We start from the raw sequence: 20,982 nt of genomic DNA, 5'->3' as shown, positions 1-20,982 counted from the left end.
TAATACGACGGATTCAACATGGACCACTGTTAGTGCTAGCCGGTGGCTCCAACAAGCCTTCTTGCCATGACCCACTTGATAACACCCTTTACTTAATGGAACAAACAAATGATTTTTTACTTAATAGAAAAAAATTCTGAAGGAATTTTGTATCAAATTTGGCTAGGGATCCATTGACATTTTAATGTAGACAACCACTACACAACTTCCATCCATTTAATAAACCATATGTGAAGTTAATTAAGCCACCATTAATTAAAATCATACTTTAAATTGAATATGAGACCATAAATGGTTTTATTTTTTCACTTGGTCCACAACTTTAAGGTGGATACTCGATGTTATCATTAGTGAAATTGCCAATAACTTGTTCAAATAGAAACTCACAATACTTGAATCATGAATGTCCTTTTTTAATAACCAAATATTTCCTTCCATATATTACAAGTACGTTCACTTATGAAAGAATACTTTATTTTATGAATAAACTTCCTAAAGTCATTTTGGGTCTAAACTTTAATAATCACAATTGAATATCGATCATAAACTTTGCACCAATAACATCGTTTAAAACATAGAAAAAACAATCTTAAACACAAAAAATTAGAGTACCATGATAGTGCAAGCAAATCTCATGTTCTCAACAAGCTATTCATGAACTTTATCTGACAAGCCTTTAGTCACGTGATCTGCTATCACAAAATCTTTCTTGATATGCTCATTGATCACTTTATTTTTCATTTTATGATCTCTAACAACCAGATATTTTATAGTGATATTTTTACTTCGACTTCTACTTTTATTATTTTTTGAAAAGAAAAGTACAATCGAACTATCGCAATAAATCTTCAAAGGCTTCCCTATAGTATCAACAACGTTTAAGGCTTTGATGAAATTTCCCAACAATAATGTGAGTGTTGTAGCTTTATAGAAACCAATTAGTTCTACCTTCATTGTAGTAGATGCAATTATAACTTCTTACTAGTTCTCGAAGATACAACTCCTCCACCTAGAAGAAAAATATATCTTGAAGTACACTTATTTGTCTACTAAACATATTATTTTGAATCAATTCAAGTAAAATTTAATTAAAATATAGTATACATTAATTCATTAAATCATTGCATACCCTCAGAATTTATTATTTAATGATGACAGTGTTATACAGTCGAATTTTAATATATTAATCATTAAAATATTTCAAAAGAATATCATAATATCATTTTTTATTATTTGATATTTATTTATACTCGTAAATAACTAATTTGTCAAATTAAATTTGATATATGTCTAAACATAAATGTTCACAAAAGTAATCCTACCTATAAACAAAATAACTAAATACATATAGTTAAATTTAAACAACGTCAAACGAATTCTATTTACTATATGTCAATTTATATTTACATAGTTTACTTTGAACGAATTAACCATAACTGCACGAATTGTAGAAAATTTCTTCTTTACTTGATAATAAACCCAACTTATATGAGGTATGAGTAAAAGTGATTGCGCGTAAAAGTTCGAGAGGTGTGTTTGATATTGTCTTAAAAAATAAAAAATTGAAGGTATAAGGTCAAGCAAATGAGACCGCTTTGACAAGATTATCGAGAGAAGAAGAGAGGAGCGTGAATTATAATATCTCCATTTAATATGTTGTTTAATTATTTTTTTAATATTTTCTAAAATTATAAGATTTAGGAATGTATAAGAAATTTGGGACAGGGACCATGTTCTTCATTCCCATGATCTTCTAATGAAGTAGAAATTTCCTTCTGTTCGAGATAGGACACTGTAATATCGGGCGGTCGCGAAATATTTTCCCATCCCTATTAGATAATTTAAAATTTTTAAGGTAAAGTGCTTGAGCTATTCATTAGTTCTATTCTATTAACTATTAAGATGCCAAGCGATCATAGTTTCCCACATTTAATGCTATTTATGTAAAATTCCTAAACCCATTTTCATTGGCAATTTGGGTTAGTCAGAAATTTTCAGGCCATCTTTTTAAGGCTCGTTCTCGCAGAGATTCTTCAACCTCATCACCATGGCTCCTTCACCCCTGCCTTCGAATTTGTTCTCTGCTTCATCTTCATATTCTTCTCAATCTTTCTACTTGATCACATTTCACTCACAACCCCATTGTTCAAACAGATTTCGAGGTCAAAAATTGAAAATTTCTTGCACAAAATCCGTTCAACACGAAACCAACCCTGTAAAGAAGAAGAGAAAACCCAGGCCAAGCTTTATTGAAAAAATTCAAGATAAATGGTCCCTCAAAATCCCTTCTTTAAGAGAGAAATTCCCTTGGGAAGAACATAAACAAGAGAGTGATGATTCGATTCAGGATTATGAAGAACATCTGCTGCCGTTATCTGAGGGTGTCGTTACTGTGACAGTAAGTGAGGACAATACTTCTGGGGATAGCTCTGCGAGCTCTAGTTCAAGAAATAAGTCGATTTTAGCTCCTTGGGTTCATGGAAATAAACCAAGGAAGGACTTGCCTGATTCTCAAGCTACAGAAAAAATTCAAGAAGAAAGTAATCATAGAGGGCAAAACCTTGATGGGTTTTCTGAGCATTGTAAAAATGATGAAGCTTTTGGTAGTGTTGTTGAAGACTCTGGGGATTTGATAAAGGGAGTTAAATTAGATTGCAATTGTGATGAAACAAGTGGCAAGGTTGATACTATCCCTATAGGATTATCAGAAAAATATGAGATTTTGATTGAAGACGAGAGTGAAGATGCCTTTTTTGTGGAGGATTCACGGAGCATTTCTCAAGAATTCAGCAGTAAAAAAGGATCAGATGATGTTAGTGATTCTATGAGATTACCATGGCAGAGAGGAACTAATGAGGACCCTGTGAAAGAGGAGAAGTTAAGGAAGAGTAATACAGAGTTGGCAGAAAAATTGATACCGGAACCTGAACTGAAGAGGCTTAGAAATGTGGCATTGAGGATGGTAGAGAGAATGAAAGTCGGGGCAGCGGGAATAACACAAGCATTAACCGATGCAATCCACGCGAAATGGAAGGACGAGGAAATCGTAAAATTGAAATTTGAAGGGCCTCCTTCAAAGAACATGAAGAGGACACATGAGATTCTTGAGGTAAGTGTCCACTTATCTTAAGTTTTTTAGTAGAGAAGAATGATTTAACTGCCAATTGTAATAAATGTTTATTGTACTAGTGGGTAAATGCTGCCTTCAAGTTGAATTGCTAATTTCGTGAGCATTAAACTATTTCTTTGTTCATTACATTCTTACCATTGTAGTTTCTCTTCAAATTTCAATTTTACGATTTATTTGTATCACGGTTTACAAGAATTCATGATGAAGTGTATTTCTTCTTCCATATATTGTGCTGTTTAATTGTTAGGCTAGAACTGGAGGTTTGGTTATATGGAGATCAGGAAGTTCGGTAGTTCTATACAGAGGAATGTCTTACCAACTTGATTGTGTGCAAGCATATAGTAAACGTATTCAAGCTGATATTGAGGCTAGATCTTCGTCAGATTCTGTTAATGATGTTACTCAATGCGGTAACGTGAAACTGTTATCTGGAGCTGCAGAATCATCTCAAAATTATACTTCTAAGTATTTGAATGGTCTATCTGAAGAGGAGCTAATGGATCTAAGTGAGCTCAACCTTCTTTTAGACGAGCTTGGTCCAAGGTTCATAGATTGGTCAGGTCCGGAACCGCTGCCTGTTGATGCAGACTTGCTGCCTGCTGTCGTTCCAGGATATAGACCCCCATTTAGACTACTTCCCAATGGGGTTAGACAAGCATTACGGAACAAAGAAATGACATATTTTCGCAGAACTGCCAGAAAAATGCTTCCACATTTTGCCCTCGGTATGCTCAACATGATATGTGAATTTATTTAATATTCAGATTTTTGTTTTTTATTAGCTATATTTGCTTAATGATCTAGGAAGAAACAGAGAATTGCAAGGTCTTGCTATGGCCATGGTGAAGTTATGGAAGAAGAGTGCTATTGCAAAGATAGCCATCAAACGCGGTGTACAAAATACTTTGAATGAAAGGATGGCGGAAGAACTTAAGGTTTGAAATAGATCATGTACTAGTTGCTTTCGGGTTATGTTAATTACTAATTTTTATCCAACTGCCCCGCCTACATTTCAAAAATAACCTTCCAAAGAAAGAACCAAACAACAATGTAACTATAGTCTTAAGAAAGAGAAATATAAAAGTTCAAAAAACTAATAATTGTGAAAATTATATATTTGAATGAATGTCACTTTTTCCCAACATAATCCCAAAACATCATTATTTAGCGTCGACTCAAAGATTTTCAGTGATCAACGTCAGGGGGAGTAGCTGTACTATTTTCCTTAGCTTAGGTTTTGTCCCACTGATTTTTCCTAGCAAGATTTTAATGAGGCAGCATTTATTTTTAGTACTCTAAAATAACTGTACTCTTTTTGATTTTTGTCCCATTAGATTTTTATCAAACAAGATTTTAACGAGGCAGATATTTTGTAATATGTCATTCAAGGGGGAGTGTTGTAAAAGGAAAGTTTATTAGGGTTTAGAGGTGAATGGCAATTACACCCTTGCAGCCCTAGAAATAATTACTGTTGTATCCCTGATTCTGCCCCATAAATACAGAGCTTTGGTTCTTAATAAAATACACACAAGTCTATTGATTTCTTTCTGTTTTCTTCTCTTTTCACAACATATTTAAATTTATTTAAACCTTTGGATTATCTTTATCAATTTATTGGTCAATTTAAATCGTTGAATTATCTTTATCAATTTACTGATCAAATCAAATAAATAATAAAAAGAGAGAAAATTTTGCTTAAATTAGATAGAGGAGATATTTGGTAACATTTCTATGTTTTTATAAATAAAATAAAAGAGTAATTGACTTGGGACGTTACATGGGGTACCCCTTATATTATGTAATCATTTTGTCTTCCTCTAAGACTTGATCTATTTTTTTTTGCACGGATATTTGTCTATCAGAATAATTCATATTTGATACACACAGAGGGTAACACATTAAATGAGTACATCCATACATATTTTCTAAGATTTAACAATTGAAAATTGGCAGTAAAAAAATCGCATAGCTCCAATCAGTGGCGGATCAGGACCTCGAATGTTCGATCCGCCAATACTTAAGACCTCCAACTCACTAAACAGATGCTCTAACCAGCCGAGCGGCAAGAGAATAAATGAAATTATAGATATATATCGAAACAAATATATAAATTGACACAAATCTTTTTTATTTATTTTTTATTTTTTATAATACGACGGATTCAACATGGACCACTGTTAGTGCTAGCCGGTGGCTCCAACAAGCCTTCTTGCCATGACCCACTTGATAACACCCTTTACTTAATGGAACAAACAAATGATTTTTTACTTAATAGAAAAAAATTCTGAAGGAATTTTGTATCAAATTTGGCTAGGGATCCATTGACATTTTAATGTAGACAACCACTACACAACTTCCATCCATTTAATAAACCATATGTGAAGTTAATTAAGCCACCATTAATTAAAATCATACTTTAAATTGAATATGAGACCATAAATGGTTTTATTTTTTCACTTGGTCCACAACTTTAAGGTGGATACTCGATGTTATCATTAGTGAAATTGCCAATAACTTGTTCAAATAGAAACTCACAATACTTGAATCATGAATGTCCTTTTTTCATAACCAAATATTTCCTTCCATAAATTACAAGTACGTTCACTTATGAAAGAATACTTTATTTTATGAATAAACTTCCTAAAGTCATTTTGGGTCTAAACTTTAATAATCACAATTGAATATCGATCATAAACTTTGCACCAATAACATCGTTTAAAACATAGAAAAAACAATCTTAAACACAAAAAATTAGAGTACCATGATAGTGCAAGCAAATCTCATGTTCTCAACAAGCTATTCATGAACTTTATCTGACAAGCCTTTAGTCACGTGATCTGCTATCACAAAATCTTTCTTGATATGCTCATTGATCACTTTATTTTTCATTTTATGATCTCTAACAACCAGATATTTTATAGTGATATTTTTACTTCGACTTCTACTTTTATTATTTTTTGAAAAGAAAAGTACAATCGAACTATCGCAATAAATCTTCAAAGGCTTCCCTATAGTATCAACAACGTTTAACGCTTTGATGAAATTTCCCAACAATAATGTGAGTGTTGTAGCTTTATAGAAACCAATTAGTTCTACCTTCATTGTAGTAGATGCAATTATAACTTCTTACTAGTTCTCGAAGATACAACTCCTCCACCTAGAAGAAAAATATATCTTGAAGTACACTTATTTGTCTACTAAACATATTATTTTGAATCAATTCAAGTAAAATTTAATTAAAATATAGTATACATTAATTCATTAAATCATTGCATACCCTCAGAATTTATTATTTAATGATGACATTGTTATACAGTCGAATTTTAATATATTAATCATTAAAATATTTCAAAAGAATATCATAATATCATTTTTTATTATTTGATATTTATTTATACTCGTAAATAACTAATTTGTCAAATTAAATTTGATATATGTCTAAACATAAATGTTCACAAAAGTAATCCTACCTATAAACAAAATAACTAAATACATATAGTTAAATTTAAACAACGTCAAACGAATTCTATTTACTATATGTCAATTTATATTTACATAGTTTACTTTGAACGAATTAACCATAACTGCACGAATTGTAGAAAATTTCTTCTTTACTTGATAATAAACCCAACTTATATGAGGTATGAGTAAAAGTGATTGCGCGTAAAAGTTCGAGAGGTGTGTTTGATATTGTCTTAAAAAATAAAAAATTAAAGGTATAAGGTCAAGCAAATGAGACCGCTTTGACAAGATTATCGAGAGAAGAAGAGAGAAGCGTGAATTATAATATCTCCATTTAATATGTTATTTAATTATTTTTTTAATATTTTCTAAAATTATAAGATTTAGGAATGTATAAGAAATTTGGGACAGGGACCATGTTCTTCATTCCCATGATCTTCTAATGAAGTAGAAATTTCCTTCTGTTCGAGATAGGACACTGTAATATCGGGCGGTCGCGAAATATTTTCCCATCCCTATTAGATAATTTAAAATTTTTAAGGTAAAGTGCTTGAGCTATTCATTAGTTCTATTCTATTAACTATTAAGATGCCAAGTGATCATAGTTTCCCACATTTAATGCTATTTATGTAAAATTCCTAAACCCATTTTCATTGGCAATTTGGGTTAGTCAGAAATTTTCAGGCCATCTTTTTAAGGCTCGTTCTCGCAGAGATTCTTCAACCTCATCACCATGGCTCCTTCACCCCTGCCTTCGAATTTGTTCTCTGCTTCATCTTCATATTCTTCTCAATCTTTCTACTTGATCACATTTCACTCACAACCCCATTGTTCAAACAGATTTCGAGGTCAAAAATTGAAAATTTCTTGCACAAAATCCGTTCAACACGAAACCAACCCTGTAAAGAAGAAGAGAAAACCCAGGCCAAGCTTTATTGAAAAAATTCAAGATAAATGGTCCCTCAAAATCCCTTCTTTAAGAGAGAAATTCCCTTGGGAAGAACATAAACAAGAGAGTGATGATTCGATTCAGGATTATGAAGAACATCTGCTGCCGTTATCTGAGGGTGTCGTTACTGTGACAGTAAGTGAGGATAATACTTCTGGGGATAGCTCTGCGAGCTCTAGTTCAAGAAATAAGTCGATTTTAGCTCCTTGGGTTCATGGAAATAAACCAAGGAAGGACTTGCCTGATTCTCAAGCTACAGAAAAAATTCAAGAAGAAAGTAATCATAGAGGGCAAAACCTTGATGGGTTTTCTGAGCATTGTAAAAATGATGAAGCTTTTGGTAGTGTTGTTGAAGACTCTGGGGATTTGATAAAGGGAGTTAAATTAGATTGCAATTGTGATGAAACAAGTGGCAAGGTTGATACTATCCCTATAGGATTATCAGAAAAATATGAGATTTTGATTGAAGACGAGAGTGAAGATGCCTTTTTTGTGGAGGATTCACGGAGCATTTCTCAAGAATTCAGCAGTAAAAAAGGATCAGATGATGTTAGTGATTCTATGAGATTACCATGGCAGAGAGGAACTAATGAGGACCCTGTGAAAGAGGAGAAGTTAAGGAAGAGTAATACAGAGTTGGCAGAAAAATTGATACCGGAACCTGAACTGAAGAGGCTTAGAAATGTGGCATTGAGGATGGTAGAGAGAATGAAAGTCGGGGCAGCGGGAATAACACAAGCATTAACCGATGCAATCCACGCGAAATGGAAGGACGAGGAAATCGTAAAATTGAAATTTGAAGGGCCTCCTTCAAAGAACATGAAGAGGACACATGAGATTCTTGAGGTAAGTGTCCACTTATCTTAAGTTTTTTAGTAGAGAAGAATGATTTAACTGCCAATTGTAATAAATGTTTATTGTACTAGTGGGTAAATGCTGCCTTCAAGTTGAATTGCTAATTTCGTGAGCATTAAACTATTTCTTTGTTCATTACATTCTTACCGTTGTAGTTTCTCTTCAAATTTCAATTTTACGATTTATTTGTATCACGGTTTACAAGAATTCATGATGAAGTGTATTTCTTCTTCCATATATTGTGCTGTTTAATTGTTAGGCTAGAACTGGAGGTTTGGTTATATGGAGATCAGGAAGTTCGGTAGTTCTATACAGAGGAATGTCTTACCAACTTGATTGTGTGCAAGCATATAGTAAACGTATTCAAGCTGATATTGAGGCTAGATCTTCGTCAGATTCTGTTAATGATGTTACTCAATGCGGTAACGTGAAACTGTTATCTGGAGCTGCAGAATCATCTCAAAATTATACTTCTAAGTATTTGAATGGTCTATCTGAAGAGGAGCTAATGGATCTAAGTGAGCTCAACCTTCTTTTAGACGAGCTTGGTCCAAGGTTCATGGATTGGTCAGGTCCGGAACCACTGCCTGTTGATGCAGACTTGCTGCCTGCTGTCGTTCCAGGATATAGACCCCCATTTAGACTACTTCCCAATGGGGTTAGACAAGCATTACGGAACAAAGAAATGACATATTTTCGCAGAACTGCCAGAAAAATGCTTCCACATTTTGCCCTCGGTATGCTCAACATGATATGTGAATTTATTTAATATTCAGATTTTTGTTTTTTATTAGCTATATTTGCTTAATGATTTAGGAAGAAACAGAGAATTGCAAGGTCTTGCTATGGCCATGGTGAAGTTATGGAAGAAGAGTGCTATTGCAAAGATAGCCATCAAACGCGGTGTACAAAATACTTTGAATGAAAGGATGGCGGAAGAACTTAAGGTTTGAAATAGATCATGTACTAGTTGCTTTCGGGTTATGTTAATTACTAATTTTTATCCAACTGCCCCGCCTACATTTCAAAAATAACCTTCCAAAGAAAGAACCAAACAACAATGTTCAAAAAACTAATAATTGTGAAAATTATATATTTGAATGAATGTCACTTTTTCCCAACATAATCCCAAAACATCATTATTTAGCTTAACAGCGTTCTCGGCATTGATTAATCCTATGTCATTAATGCAGATATTAACTGGAGGAACATTACTTTCCAGGAACAAGGACTATATTGTCTTTTACAGGGGTAATGACTTCTTGCCACCTGGTATTTCATATGCACTGGTAGAAGTAGAGAAACGTGTAGCAGTCCAACAGGACGACGAAGAACGAGCAAGGCAGAAAGCAGCGACATCTATTATTTCATATTCCGAAGCAGCTAAGCAGCCTTTAGTTGCAGGGACCCTTGCTGAGACAACAGCCGCTACCTCACGATGGGGAAAAGAGCCAAGCAGTGCAGAAATAGAGAAAATGATGAGAGATTCGGCTATAGCTAGACGTGCTTCTTTGGTCAAGTTTCTTGAGAGGAAGCTAGCCCTTGTGAGCTGTGATATTTAAGCATTTTCTTGAAAGAACTTGTTTAGAACTTACATTTTTTACTACCATATACTCTAATGTGCCTGCAGGCAAGCGGGAAGATCAGAAAGGCTGAGAAGGCTTTAATGAAACTACAGGGAAGTCTGGAACCCTCGGAGCTACCAACTGATTTAGAAACCTTAAGTGACGAGGAGAGGTTTTTGTTTCGTAAGATTGGTCTGAGCATGAAACCTTATTTGCTTCTAGGTAAGAATTTCATCCCGTGTAATATATTAGATTAATGGGGTACAGAACTGGGCTTATTGTTATCTTTTGACTGTAGGGAGGCGAGAAGTTTTTGATGGCACTATAGAAAATATGCACTTACATTGGAAGTATCGAGAGTTGGTAAAGATACTTGTAGACCGAAAAACATTTTCACAAGTCAAGCATATTGCAGTTTCTCTTGAGGCTGAGAGTGGTGGGGTGTTAGTTTCCGTAGACAAAACTGCCAAGGGCTATGCTGTGATAGTCTATCGTGGAAAGAATTACCAACGCCCTAGTGCATTTAGGCCCAAAAATCTTCTGACAAAAAGGCAGGCATTAGCCCGCTCGATTGAACTTCAGAGACGTGAGGTGATCTTATGACTTTTACTCGTTTTTACAGTTCGACTTTTCATTTTTTTCAGGCTCGTTATTGAATATATTAATATTGATTACAAAACTCTGTTTAAAAATTTTCAGGGACTAAAGCACCATATTTCAGACCTGCAAGAGAAAATGGAGAAGCTAAAGCTTGAGCTAGTATGATTGCTCTTTAATGAATATTTTATCGCTTTAAGCTTACCCTTGGTCCAAAACATCTAATCCTTAATTACTCATGACGTAATAACAGGAAAATATGAAGACCGTAAGTGAAATTGATGAAGTGACCTTGTACTCAAGAATAAATAATGCGTCTGATGAGGATATGGAAGGGGTGAGACGAAATTCGGTCTTCTTTATCACTTTAGTGCTATCCCTTTTATATGAAACATGACGGTCAATCTTTTCGCTTTTGTAGTTTCAAGGCATCAGTCTTTTGTCTGCTGTTAATTCTTTTTCATGCTATGTAGGATGAAGATCAAAGGGCGTACCTTCACACAAATTACAGCAGTAAGGACAGCAGCGCATGAAAATAACTCGTCCCTTAGCAAGAGGGTTGAAATATTTGCTGACTGAGGAAGATCAAGAATCTTAGCCAACTAGAGGAGTACTCAAGGTGTTTCACCTGGCATGGAATTGATGGTCAGGATCTCATATACATAAAGATCTTCGCTCATCAGCTTCTCCACTGTCATATAAGTTGTATACCGGTATCTTTCATGGATCCTCTTGTTTCAATAATTGATAGTCGGACCTGTAAATAGATCGATGCAACTGAAAGCATATTGCTTCTTGGTTTCTAACTAAAGATATTCTTGTCATGTTCATAGAATGCTAGAGCACATTGGTTTTATTTCATTAACCAGAAGAGAGTTAAACCATTAGTTAATAGCCTTCGTTTCTTTTTTAGAGTCACGGTATATAGAAATATGAAATGTAAGATTTGTTGAAAAGTCATTCTTAAGGTCGATAACGACCCCGGGGGGGGGGGGGGGGGGATCACAATTGAATATCGATCATAAACTTTGCACCAATAACATCGTTTAAAACATAGAAAAAACAATCTTAAACACAAAAAATTAGAGTACCATGATAGTGCAAGCAAATCTCATGTTCTCAACAAGCTATTCATGAACTTTATCTGACAAGCCTTTAGTCACGTGATCTGCTATCACAAAATCTTTCTTGATATGCTCATTGATCACTTTATTTTTCATTTTATGATCTCTAACAACCAGATATTTTATAGTGATATTTTTACTTCGACTTCTACTTTTATTATTTTTTGAAAAGAAAAGTACAATCGAACTATCGCAATAAATCTTCAAAGGCTTCCCTATAGTATCAACAACGTTTAACGCTTTGATGAAATTTCCCAACAATAATGTGAGTGTTGTAGCTTTATAGAAACCAATTAGTTCTACCTTCATTGTAGTAGATGCAATTATAACTTCTTACTAGTTCTCGAAGATACAACTCCTCCACCTAGAAGAAAAATATATCTTGAAGTACACTTATTTGTCTACTAAACATATTATTTTGAATCAATTCAAGTAAAATTTAATTAAAATATAGTATACATTAATTCATTAAATCATTGCATACCCTCAGAATTTATTATTTAATGATGACATTGTTATACAGTCGAATTTTAATATATTAATCATTAAAATATTTCAAAAGAATATCATAATATCATTTTTTATTATTTGATATTTATTTATACTCGTAAATAACTAATTTGTCAAATTAAATTTGATATATGTCTAAACATAAATGTTCACAAAAGTAATCCTACCTATAAACAAAATAACTAAATACATATAGTTAAATTTAAACAACGTCAAACGAATTCTATTTACTATATGTCAATTTATATTTACATAGTTTACTTTGAACGAATTAACCATAACTGCACGAATTGTAGAAAATTTCTTCTTTACTTGATAATAAACCCAACTTATATGAGGTATGAGTAAAAGTGATTGCGCGTAAAAGTTCGAGAGGTGTGTTTGATATTGTCTTAAAAAATAAAAAATTACATATAGTTAAATTTAAACAACGTCAAACGAATTCTATTTACTATATGTCAATTTATATTTACATAGTTTACTTTGAACGAATTAACCATAACTGCACGAATTGTAGAAAATTTCTTCTTTACTTGATAATAAACCCAACTTATATGAGGTATGAGTAAAAGTGATTGCGCGTAAAAGTTCGAGAGGTGTGTTTGATATTGTCTTAAAAAATAAAAAATTGAAGGTATAAGGTCAAGCAAATGAGACCGCTTTGACAAGATTATCGAGAGAAGAAGAGAGGAGCGTGAATTATAATATCTCCATTTAATATGTTGTTTAATTATTTTTTTAATATTTTCTAAAATTATAAGATTTAGGAATGTATAAGAAATTTGGGACAGGGACCATGTTCTTCATTCCCATGATCTTCTAATGAAGTAGAAATTTCCTTCTGTTCGAGATAGGACACTGTAATATCGGGCGGTCGCGAAATATTTTCCCATCCCTATTAGATAATTTAAAATTTTTAAGGTAAAGTGCTTGAGCTATTCATTAGTTCTATTCTATTAACTATTAAGATGCCAAGCGATCATAGTTTCCCACATTTAATGCTATTTATGTAAAATTCCTAAACCCATTTTCATTGGCAATTTGGGTTAGTCAGAAATTTTCAGGCCATCTTTTTAAGGCTCGTTCTCGCAGAGATTCTTCAACCTCATCACCATGGCTCCTTCACCCCTGCCTTCGAATTTGTTCTCTGCTTCATCTTCATATTCTTCTCAATCTTTCTACTTGATCACATTTCACTCACAACCCCATTGTTCAAACAGATTTCGAGGTCAAAAATTGAAAATTTCTTGCACAAAATCCGTTCAACACGAAACCAACCCTGTAAAGAAGAAGAGAAAACCCAGGCCAAGCTTTATTGAAAAAATTCAAGATAAATGGTCCCTCAAAATCCCTTCTTTAAGAGAGAAATTCCCTTGGGAAGAACATAAACAAGAGAGTGATGATTCGATTCAGGATTATGAAGAACATCTGCTGCCGTTATCTGAGGGTGTCGTTACTGTGACAGTAAGTGAGGACAATACTTCTGGGGATAGCTCTGCGAGCTCTAGTTCAAGAAATAAGTCGATTTTAGCTCCTTGGGTTCATGGAAATAAACCAAGGAAGGACTTGCCTGATTCTCAAGCTACAGAAAAAATTCAAGAAGAAAGTAATCATAGAGGGCAAAACCTTGATGGGTTTTCTGAGCATTGTAAAAATGATGAAGCTTTTGGTAGTGTTGTTGAAGACTCTGGGGATTTGATAAAGGGAGTTAAATTAGATTGCAATTGTGATGAAACAAGTGGCAAGGTTGATACTATCCCTATAGGATTATCAGAAAAATATGAGATTTTGATTGAAGACGAGAGTGAAGATGCCTTTTTTGTGGAGGATTCACGGAGCATTTCTCAAGAATTCAGCAGTAAAAAAGGATCAGATGATGTTAGTGATTCTATGAGATTACCATGGCAGAGAGGAACTAATGAGGACCCTGTGAAAGAGGAGAAGTTAAGGAAGAGTAATACAGAGTTGGCAGAAAAATTGATACCGGAACCTGAACTGAAGAGGCTTAGAAATGTGGCATTGAGGATGGTAGAGAGAATGAAAGTCGGGGCAGCGGGAATAACACAAGCATTAACCGATGCAATCCACGCGAAATGGAAGGACGAGGAAATCGTAAAATTGAAATTTGAAGGGCCTCCTTCAAAGAACATGAAGAGGACACATGAGATTCTTGAGGTAAGTGTCCACTTATCTTAAGTTTTTTAGTAGAGAAGAATGATTTAACTGCCAATTGTAATAAATGTTTATTGTACTAGTGGGTAAATGCTGCCTTCAAGTTGAATTGCTAATTTCGTGAGCATTAAACTATTTCTTTGTTCATTACATTCTTACCATTGTAGTTTCTCTTCAAATTTCAATTTTACGATTTATTTGTATCACGGTTTACAAGAATTCATGATGAAGTGTATTTCTTCTTCCATATATTGTGCTGTTTAATTGTTAGGCTAGAACTGGAGGTTTGGTTATATGGAGATCAGGAAGTTCGGTAGTTCTATACAGAGGAATGTCTTACCAACTTGATTGTGTGCAAGCATATAGTAAACGTATTCAAGCTGATATTGAGGCTAGATCTTCGTCAGATTCTGTTAATGATGTTACTCAATGCGGTAACGTGAAACTGTTATCTGGAGCTGCAGAATCATCTCAAAATTATACTTCTAAGTATTTGAATGGTCTATCTGAAGAGGAGCTAATGGATCTAAGTGAGCTCAACCTTCTTTTAGACGAGCTTGGTCCAAGGTTCATAGATTGGTCAGGTCCGGAACCGCTGCCTGTTGATGCAGACTTGCTGCCTGCTGTCGTTCCAGGATATAGACCCCCATTTAGACTACTTCCCAATGGGGTTAGACAAGCATTACGGAACAAAGAAATGACATATTTTCGCAGAACTGCCAGAAAAATGCTTCCACATTTTGCCCTCGGTATGCTCAACATGATATGTGAATTTATTTAATATTCAGATTTTTGTTTTTTATTAGCTATATTTGCTTAATGATCTAGGAAGAAACAGAGAATTGCAAGGTCTTGCTATGGCCATGGTGAAGTTATGGAAGAAGAGTGCTATTGCAAAGATAGCCATCAAACGCGGTGTACAAAATACTTTGAATGAAAGGATGGCGGAAGAACTTAAGGTTTGAAATAGATCATGTACTAGTTGCTTTCGGGTTATGTTAATTACTAATTTTTATCCAACTGCCCCGCCTACATTTCAAAAATAACCTTCCAAAGAAAGAACCAAACAACAATGTTCAAAAAACTAATAATTGTGAAAATTATATATTTGAATGAATGTCACTTTTTCCCAACATAATCCCAAAACATCATTATTTAGCTTAACAGCGTTCTCGGCATTGATTAATCCTATGTCATTAATGCAGATATTAACTGGAGGAACATTACTTTCCAGGAACAAGGACTATATTGTCTTTTACAGGGGTAATGACTTCTTGCCACCTGGTATTTCATATGCACTGGTAGAAGTAGAGAAACGTGTAGCAGTCCAACAGGACGACGAAGAACGAGCAAGGCAGAAAGCAGCGACATCTATTATTTCATATTCCGAAGCAGCTAAGCAGCCTTTAGTTGCAGGGACCCTTGCTGAGACAACAGCCGCTACCTCACGATGGGGAAAAGAGCCAAGCAGTGCAGAAATAGAGAAAATGATGAGAGATTCGGCTATAGCTAGACGTGCTTCTTTGGTCAAGTTTCTTGAGAGGAAGCTAGCCCTTGTGAGCTGTGATATTTAAGCATTTTCTTGAAAGAACTTGTTTAGAACTTACATTTTTTACTACCATATACTCTAATGTGCCTGCAGGCAAGCGGGAAGATCAGAAAGGCTGAGAAGGCTTTAATGAAACTACAGGGAAGTCTGGAACCCTCGGAGCTACCAACTGATTTAGAAACCTTAAGTGACGAGGAGAGGTTTTTGTTTCGTAAGATTGGTCTGAGCATGAAACCTTATTTGCTTCTAGGTAAGAATTTCATCCCGTGTAATATATTAGATTAATGGGGTACAGAACTGGGCTTATTGTTATCTTTTGACTGTAGGGAGGCGAGAAGTTTTTGATGGCACTATAGAAAATATGCACTTACATTGGAAGTATCGAGAGTTGGTAAAGATACTTGTAGACCGAAAAACATTTTCACAAGTCAAGCATATTGCAGTTTCTCTTGAGGCTGAGAGTGGTGGGGTGTTAGTTTCCGTAGACAAAACTGCCAAGGGCTATGCTGTGATAGTCTATCGTGGAAAGAATTACCAACGCCCTAGTGCATTTAGGCCCAAAAATCTTCTGACAAAAAGGCAGGCATTAGCCCGCTCGATTGAACTTCAGAGACGTGAGGTGATCTTATGACTTTTACTCGTTTTTACAGTTCGACTTTTCATTTTTTTCAGGCTCGTTATTGAATATATTAATATTGATTACAAAACTCTGTTTAAAAATTTTCAGGGACTAAAGCACCATATTTCAGACCTGCAAGAGAAAATGGAGAAGCTAAAGCTTGAGCTAGTATGATTGCTCTTTAATGAATATTTTATCGCTTTAAGCTTACCCTTGGTCCAAAACATCTAATCCTTAATTACTCATGACGTAATAACAGGAAAATATGAAGACCGTAAGTGAAATTGATGAAGTGACCTTGTACTCAAGAATAAATAATGCGTCTGATGAGGATATGGAAGGGGTGAGACGAAATTCGGTCTTCTTTATCACTTTAGTGCTATCCCTTTTATATGAAACATGACGGTCAATCTTTTCGCTTTTGTAGTTTCAAGGCATCAGTCTTTTGTCTGCTGTTAATTCTTTTTCATGCTATGTAGGATGAAGATCAAAGGGCGTACCTTCACACAAATTACAGCAGTAAGGACAGCAGCGCATGAAAATAACTCGTCCCTTAGCAAGAGGGTTGAAATATTTGCTGACTGAGGAAGATCAAGAATCTTAGCCAACTAGAGGAGTACTCAAGGTGTTTCACCTGGCATGGAATTGATGGTCAGGATCTCATATACATAAAGATCTTCGCTCATCAGCTTCTCCACTGTCATATAAGTTGTATACCGGTATCTTTCATGGATCCTCTTGTTTCAATAATTGATAGTCGGACCTGTAAATAGATCGATGCAACTGAAAGCATATTGCTTCTTGGTTTCTAACTAAAGATATTCTTGTCATGTTCATGGAATGCTAGAGCACATTGGTTTTATTTCATTAACCAGAAGAGAGTTAAACCATTAGTTAATAGCCTTCGTTTCTTTTTTAGAGTCACGGTATATAGAAATATGAAATGTAAGATTTGTTGAAAAGTCATTCTTAAGGTCGATAACGACCCCGGGGGGGGGGGGGACTGAAACTTTCTATCACTTTTATTGAAGTGTTAAAGTTACTTAAATAATTTTTTTCCCCTTTTTTTTATTATCTTACTTGATTCTTACTTTTAAATAATAAAAAAAGAAGCTATTTCTTTGAAAGTGTTGGATGTTATGCTCGACATTTTTGAAGCCCAATGATGCAGCCCAAAAAGGAGTGGCCCTTTTAACTGAATGTGGCCCGGTTTGTCCCCACTTGTGCAGTCTCGTGTTTCTCTTGTAAATTTAGTTTGCTTTAATTGGATAGATCAGATGATGCCAGGTGGAGTCGGTTGAACCGTTGGATGCAAATGATTTTTCATTTACCTTGCCCTAGACTCTTCACTTGCCTGATTATTCGAGAGACTTCTAGGGTTCTTCGTGGGTCTTTGTTCTCTGTTCGTCTCTTTTCTGAAAACTCTTGGTTTTCGTCTGTAATCTCTTGGTTTCTAGGTGTTCTTGGTGAGATCTAGTATAGATTGCAGTATTCATGTGATGATTCTACTTATTGATAAAGTGTTTGGCGCTGATTACTTTGGTGTAATCTGTGTGAGTGAGAATCCGAAACTTTTCAGAGTCTGAGGGTTAGATCTTTTAAGTTCTATCATGTTGTAATCCTTAAACACTTGATATTTTGTTAGTTCTAGTGGATTGAAGCGATAACCACTTAAAGTGGATGCTCAATATGGTGATTAGCCATTTGTGGGTGAACATCTAGGCCTAAGGGCGAAAAATCTTTGGTGTTTTTGCAATTTCTTTTATTATTTTGTTTACTACTGGGACTGAAAGTACCTACAGTGGTATCAGAGCGCCTCGATCTATTCATTTAATCTTCGATCTTGCCTTCTGTGGTGTTTTTGGTGACCAGAACTTTCGATCTTTATAGATCCATATTTTTGTTAAAGGAGTTTGTGGTCACTGCCTTGGTGGAAAAGTAAAATAGTCTTGGTATTCACTATTTTACACGATTGACTTGAGACGAGTCTGGTAACGAATTTTTTAACCCTAAACCTAATTTTTCGATTCTTCATAAAACTCTATTTTTTCTTGGTTGAGGCCCACCTAGATATACCTTTGTCTAGGGTTTCATACGAGAACCCTAGAATTTGAGGGGACTAGGTTTAGCGGTCTCTTCAAGATTAGATGTGAAATTTGTCTACTAGAAATAACTGTTTATGGTTTATTGGTTATTTGATATACCTGCTCACTGTGTTGAATATACTGTGCATTTGTGTGAAAATCATCTGCACATTAATACTTTGTGTATACATTTGTGCATATAAATTTATTTTCTCACACTGCATATCTAAACTTGCTTTGGCCAAAAGATTGTTAAATTTTTTTTAAAAATAATGGCAAGCACCAAGATTGATATTGAAATCTGGAACGGCAAAGGAGACTTTAGCCTCTGGAGTAAAAAATTGAAGGCTCTTTTAATGCAACAAAGGTGTGTGAAAGTTATAGATGAATTATGGGGTCCTAAAATTACTGAAAATAGAAGGACTGATCAAGATGAAATTGCTTGGAGTACAATTTTCTTGCATTTATCTGATAGTGTGGTTAGAGAGGTAGGAAATACTAAAACTGCAGTTGAAATTTGGACAAAGCTTGAATCTCTCTATCAAACCAAAACTCTACCAAATAAATGTTACTTGTGGAAACAATTCTTCAGCTTTAAATTTGACCCTAATAGTGATATTGAAATGAATCTTAATGGATTTAATAAGCTGTCACAAGATATCACTAACTGTGATGAAACTCTTTCTGATGAACAAAAATTTGTGGCCTTACTGTCATCTTTGCCTAATAAATACAAAGAAGTGAAACATGCCCTTGAATATGGTAGAACATCTGTAACTGTTGATGATATCACTACTTCCTTGAGGAATAATGAATTAGAATTCAAAAGTGAATCTAAAACCTTCACAACTGGAGTAGGTTACAATATTAGAGGAAATTTTTCTTTCAAGAAAAATAATTTTAATCAAAATGTGAATAAAAATTTTGGAAAATCAAAAGATTTTATTGGAACCCTACAAAAAGGGAAATCAAAATTTAATAAATACAATAGTAAGGCCAAAGGTAGAAAATGTTATTTTTGTGGAAAAATGGGTCATTATATTAAGGACTGTATAAAAAGAATTGAAGAATTGAAAATGACTAATAAGGTTGAAGGTGGAGCTGCTATAGTTTATGAAGAAGCTGCAGCCTCAAATGGACAAGTCTATGTGACATGTCAATTCCCAGTCAAAGATGATTGGATTCTTGATTTTGGATGTACATTCCATATGTCACCACATAAAGAATATTTTACTGATCTTTATCAAATTAATGGAGGACATGTAATAATGGAAAATGATTTTTCTTGCAAAATTAAAGACATTGGTAAGATTGTATTAAAACTTGAAAATGGAAATGTGCTGATTTTAAATAAAGCTAGATATATTCCAAAATTAAAGAGAAATTTAATCTCTTTAGGAACTCTTGATGATGAAGGTTTTAATACAATCATAACAAAAGGAATTCAATCACTCCAAAAGAATTTTGTAAAAGTTATTCAAGTAGAAAAATCAAATGACATATATGCTTTAAAGGTTGTACATCTAAAGAATCAAAACACTGCTGCAAATGTAACTTTGTCAGATAAATATGAAGTTTGGCATAAAAGGTTGGGGCACATAAGTGATAAGAGCCTACATGTTCTTAAGAAACAAGGTGTTTTAGGAAAAGATAAAATAGAAAAAATGTCTTTTTGTAAACATTGCATTTATGGAAAGCAAAAGAAACTTCCATTTGCTACTGGTAACCATAAATCTAAATCTACTCTTGATTATTTGCATGCAGATTTATGGGGACTATCTGTTGTGTTCAACTATTCTGGTTTTAAATATTACCTATTGATAGTTGATGATTTTTCAAGGAAAAACTGGGTCATACTTTTGAAAAATAAGTCTGATACTTGTCAGAGCTTCATCACTTGGAAAATTCTTGTTGAAAATCAAATAAATAAAAGTGTTAAAGCTCTTAGGACTGATAATGGACTTGAATTCTGTAATGAAGAATTTGACAATTTTTGTAAAGAAAATGGAATCTTAAGACATAGGATTGTAACCTATACACCTTAACAGAGCGGTTTAGCAGAAAGAATGAATAGGACTCTATTAGAAAGAGTGAGATGCATGTTAATAAGTTCAGGCCTTCCAAAATTGTTCTGGGGGGAAGCTGTGAAAATCGCCTCTTTTCTAATAAATAAATGTCCTACAAAATCATTAGATTATGATACACTTGACCATATTTGGAATGGTCACCCTATTGACTACTCCAAACTTAGGATCTTTGGATGTGCAACTTATGTACATCAAAGTGAAGGAAAATTAGAACCCAGATCTATAAAAGGTATATTTTTGGGATATGGAGAAGGTGTTAAAGGTTACAGAATTTGGCTA

At 34.3% G+C, this 20,982-nt stretch overlaps 3 protein-coding genes across 5 annotated transcripts in view; all 3 read left to right on the top strand.

Moving 5' to 3' along the window:
• LOC111403846 (CRM-domain containing factor CFM3, chloroplastic/mitochondrial-like) overlaps positions 1 to 4,090 on the top strand; it is a 6,926-nt gene extending 2,836 nt beyond the window's left edge. Inside the window, exons 1-3 of one of the 3 annotated variants that reach the window (XM_023032473.1) lie at positions 2,004 to 3,109; positions 3,378 to 3,855; positions 3,935 to 4,089. In XM_023032473.1, the coding sequence (XP_022888241.1) occupies positions 2,048 to 3,109; positions 3,378 to 3,855; positions 3,935 to 4,071 (1,677 nt within the window). In that variant the 5' untranslated portion in view covers positions 2,004 to 2,047 and the 3' untranslated portion in view covers positions 4,072 to 4,089. Of the gene's footprint in view, positions 1 to 2,003; positions 3,110 to 3,377; positions 3,856 to 3,934 lie in introns of those variants that run through there. The other 2 variants (XM_023032475.1, XM_023032474.1) reach the window with 2 other exon arrangements.
• A 3,201-nt stretch (positions 4,091 to 7,291) lies between these two features.
• On the top strand, positions 7,292 to 11,445 carry LOC111403843 (CRM-domain containing factor CFM3, chloroplastic/mitochondrial-like). Its single transcript, XM_023032471.1, has 9 exons — positions 7,292 to 8,387; positions 8,656 to 9,133; positions 9,213 to 9,343; positions 9,590 to 9,940; positions 10,027 to 10,183; positions 10,260 to 10,552; positions 10,661 to 10,720; positions 10,812 to 10,895; positions 11,032 to 11,445. Exons 1-9 carry the CDS (start codon positions 7,326 to 7,328, stop codon positions 11,089 to 11,091), a joined length of 2,676 nt encoding a protein of 891 aa, XP_022888239.1. The 5' UTR covers positions 7,292 to 7,325; the 3' UTR covers positions 11,092 to 11,445.
• Positions 11,446 to 13,271: 1,826 nt separating this feature from the next.
• On the top strand, positions 13,272 to 17,403 carry LOC111403844 (CRM-domain containing factor CFM3, chloroplastic/mitochondrial-like). The gene is made up of 9 exons (XM_023032472.1): positions 13,272 to 14,367; positions 14,636 to 15,113; positions 15,193 to 15,323; positions 15,570 to 15,920; positions 16,007 to 16,163; positions 16,240 to 16,532; positions 16,641 to 16,700; positions 16,792 to 16,875; positions 17,012 to 17,403. Exons 1-9 carry the CDS (start codon positions 13,306 to 13,308, stop codon positions 17,069 to 17,071), a joined length of 2,676 nt encoding a protein of 891 aa, XP_022888240.1. The 5' UTR covers positions 13,272 to 13,305; the 3' UTR covers positions 17,072 to 17,403.
• The last annotated feature ends 3,579 nt before the right edge of the window (positions 17,404 to 20,982 follow it).

The sequence above is a fragment of the Olea europaea genome, chromosome 11 (genome assembly GCF_002742605.1).
Source record: "Olea europaea var. sylvestris chromosome 11, O_europaea_v1, whole genome shotgun sequence".
Lineage (NCBI taxonomy): Eukaryota > Viridiplantae > Streptophyta > Magnoliopsida > Lamiales > Oleaceae > Olea > Olea europaea.
The sequence above is the reverse complement of the archived record's forward strand: the minus strand, read 5'-3'. Positions and strand labels throughout refer to the sequence as shown.

Excerpts from the sequence above, each read along its gene's own strand:
- LOC111403843 (XM_023032471.1), top strand. The coding sequence starts at position 7,326 with ATGGCTCCTTCACCCCTGCCTTCGAATTTGTTCTCTGCTTCATCTTCA. Across the intron at positions 10,184-10,259 it reads GAAACCTTATTTGCTTCTAG|GGAGGCGAGAAGTTTTTGAT; the intron begins GTAAGAATTTCA and ends TTTTGACTGTAG. Across the intron at positions 10,896-11,031 it reads CTGATGAGGATATGGAAGGG|GATGAAGATCAAAGGGCGTA; the intron begins GTGAGACGAAAT and ends CATGCTATGTAG.
- LOC111403844 (XM_023032472.1), top strand. The coding sequence starts at position 13,306 with ATGGCTCCTTCACCCCTGCCTTCGAATTTGTTCTCTGCTTCATCTTCA. Across the intron at positions 16,164-16,239 it reads GAAACCTTATTTGCTTCTAG|GGAGGCGAGAAGTTTTTGAT; the intron begins GTAAGAATTTCA and ends TTTTGACTGTAG. Across the intron at positions 16,533-16,640 it reads TTGAACTTCAGAGACGTGAG|GGACTAAAGCACCATATTTC; the intron begins GTGATCTTATGA and ends AAAAATTTTCAG.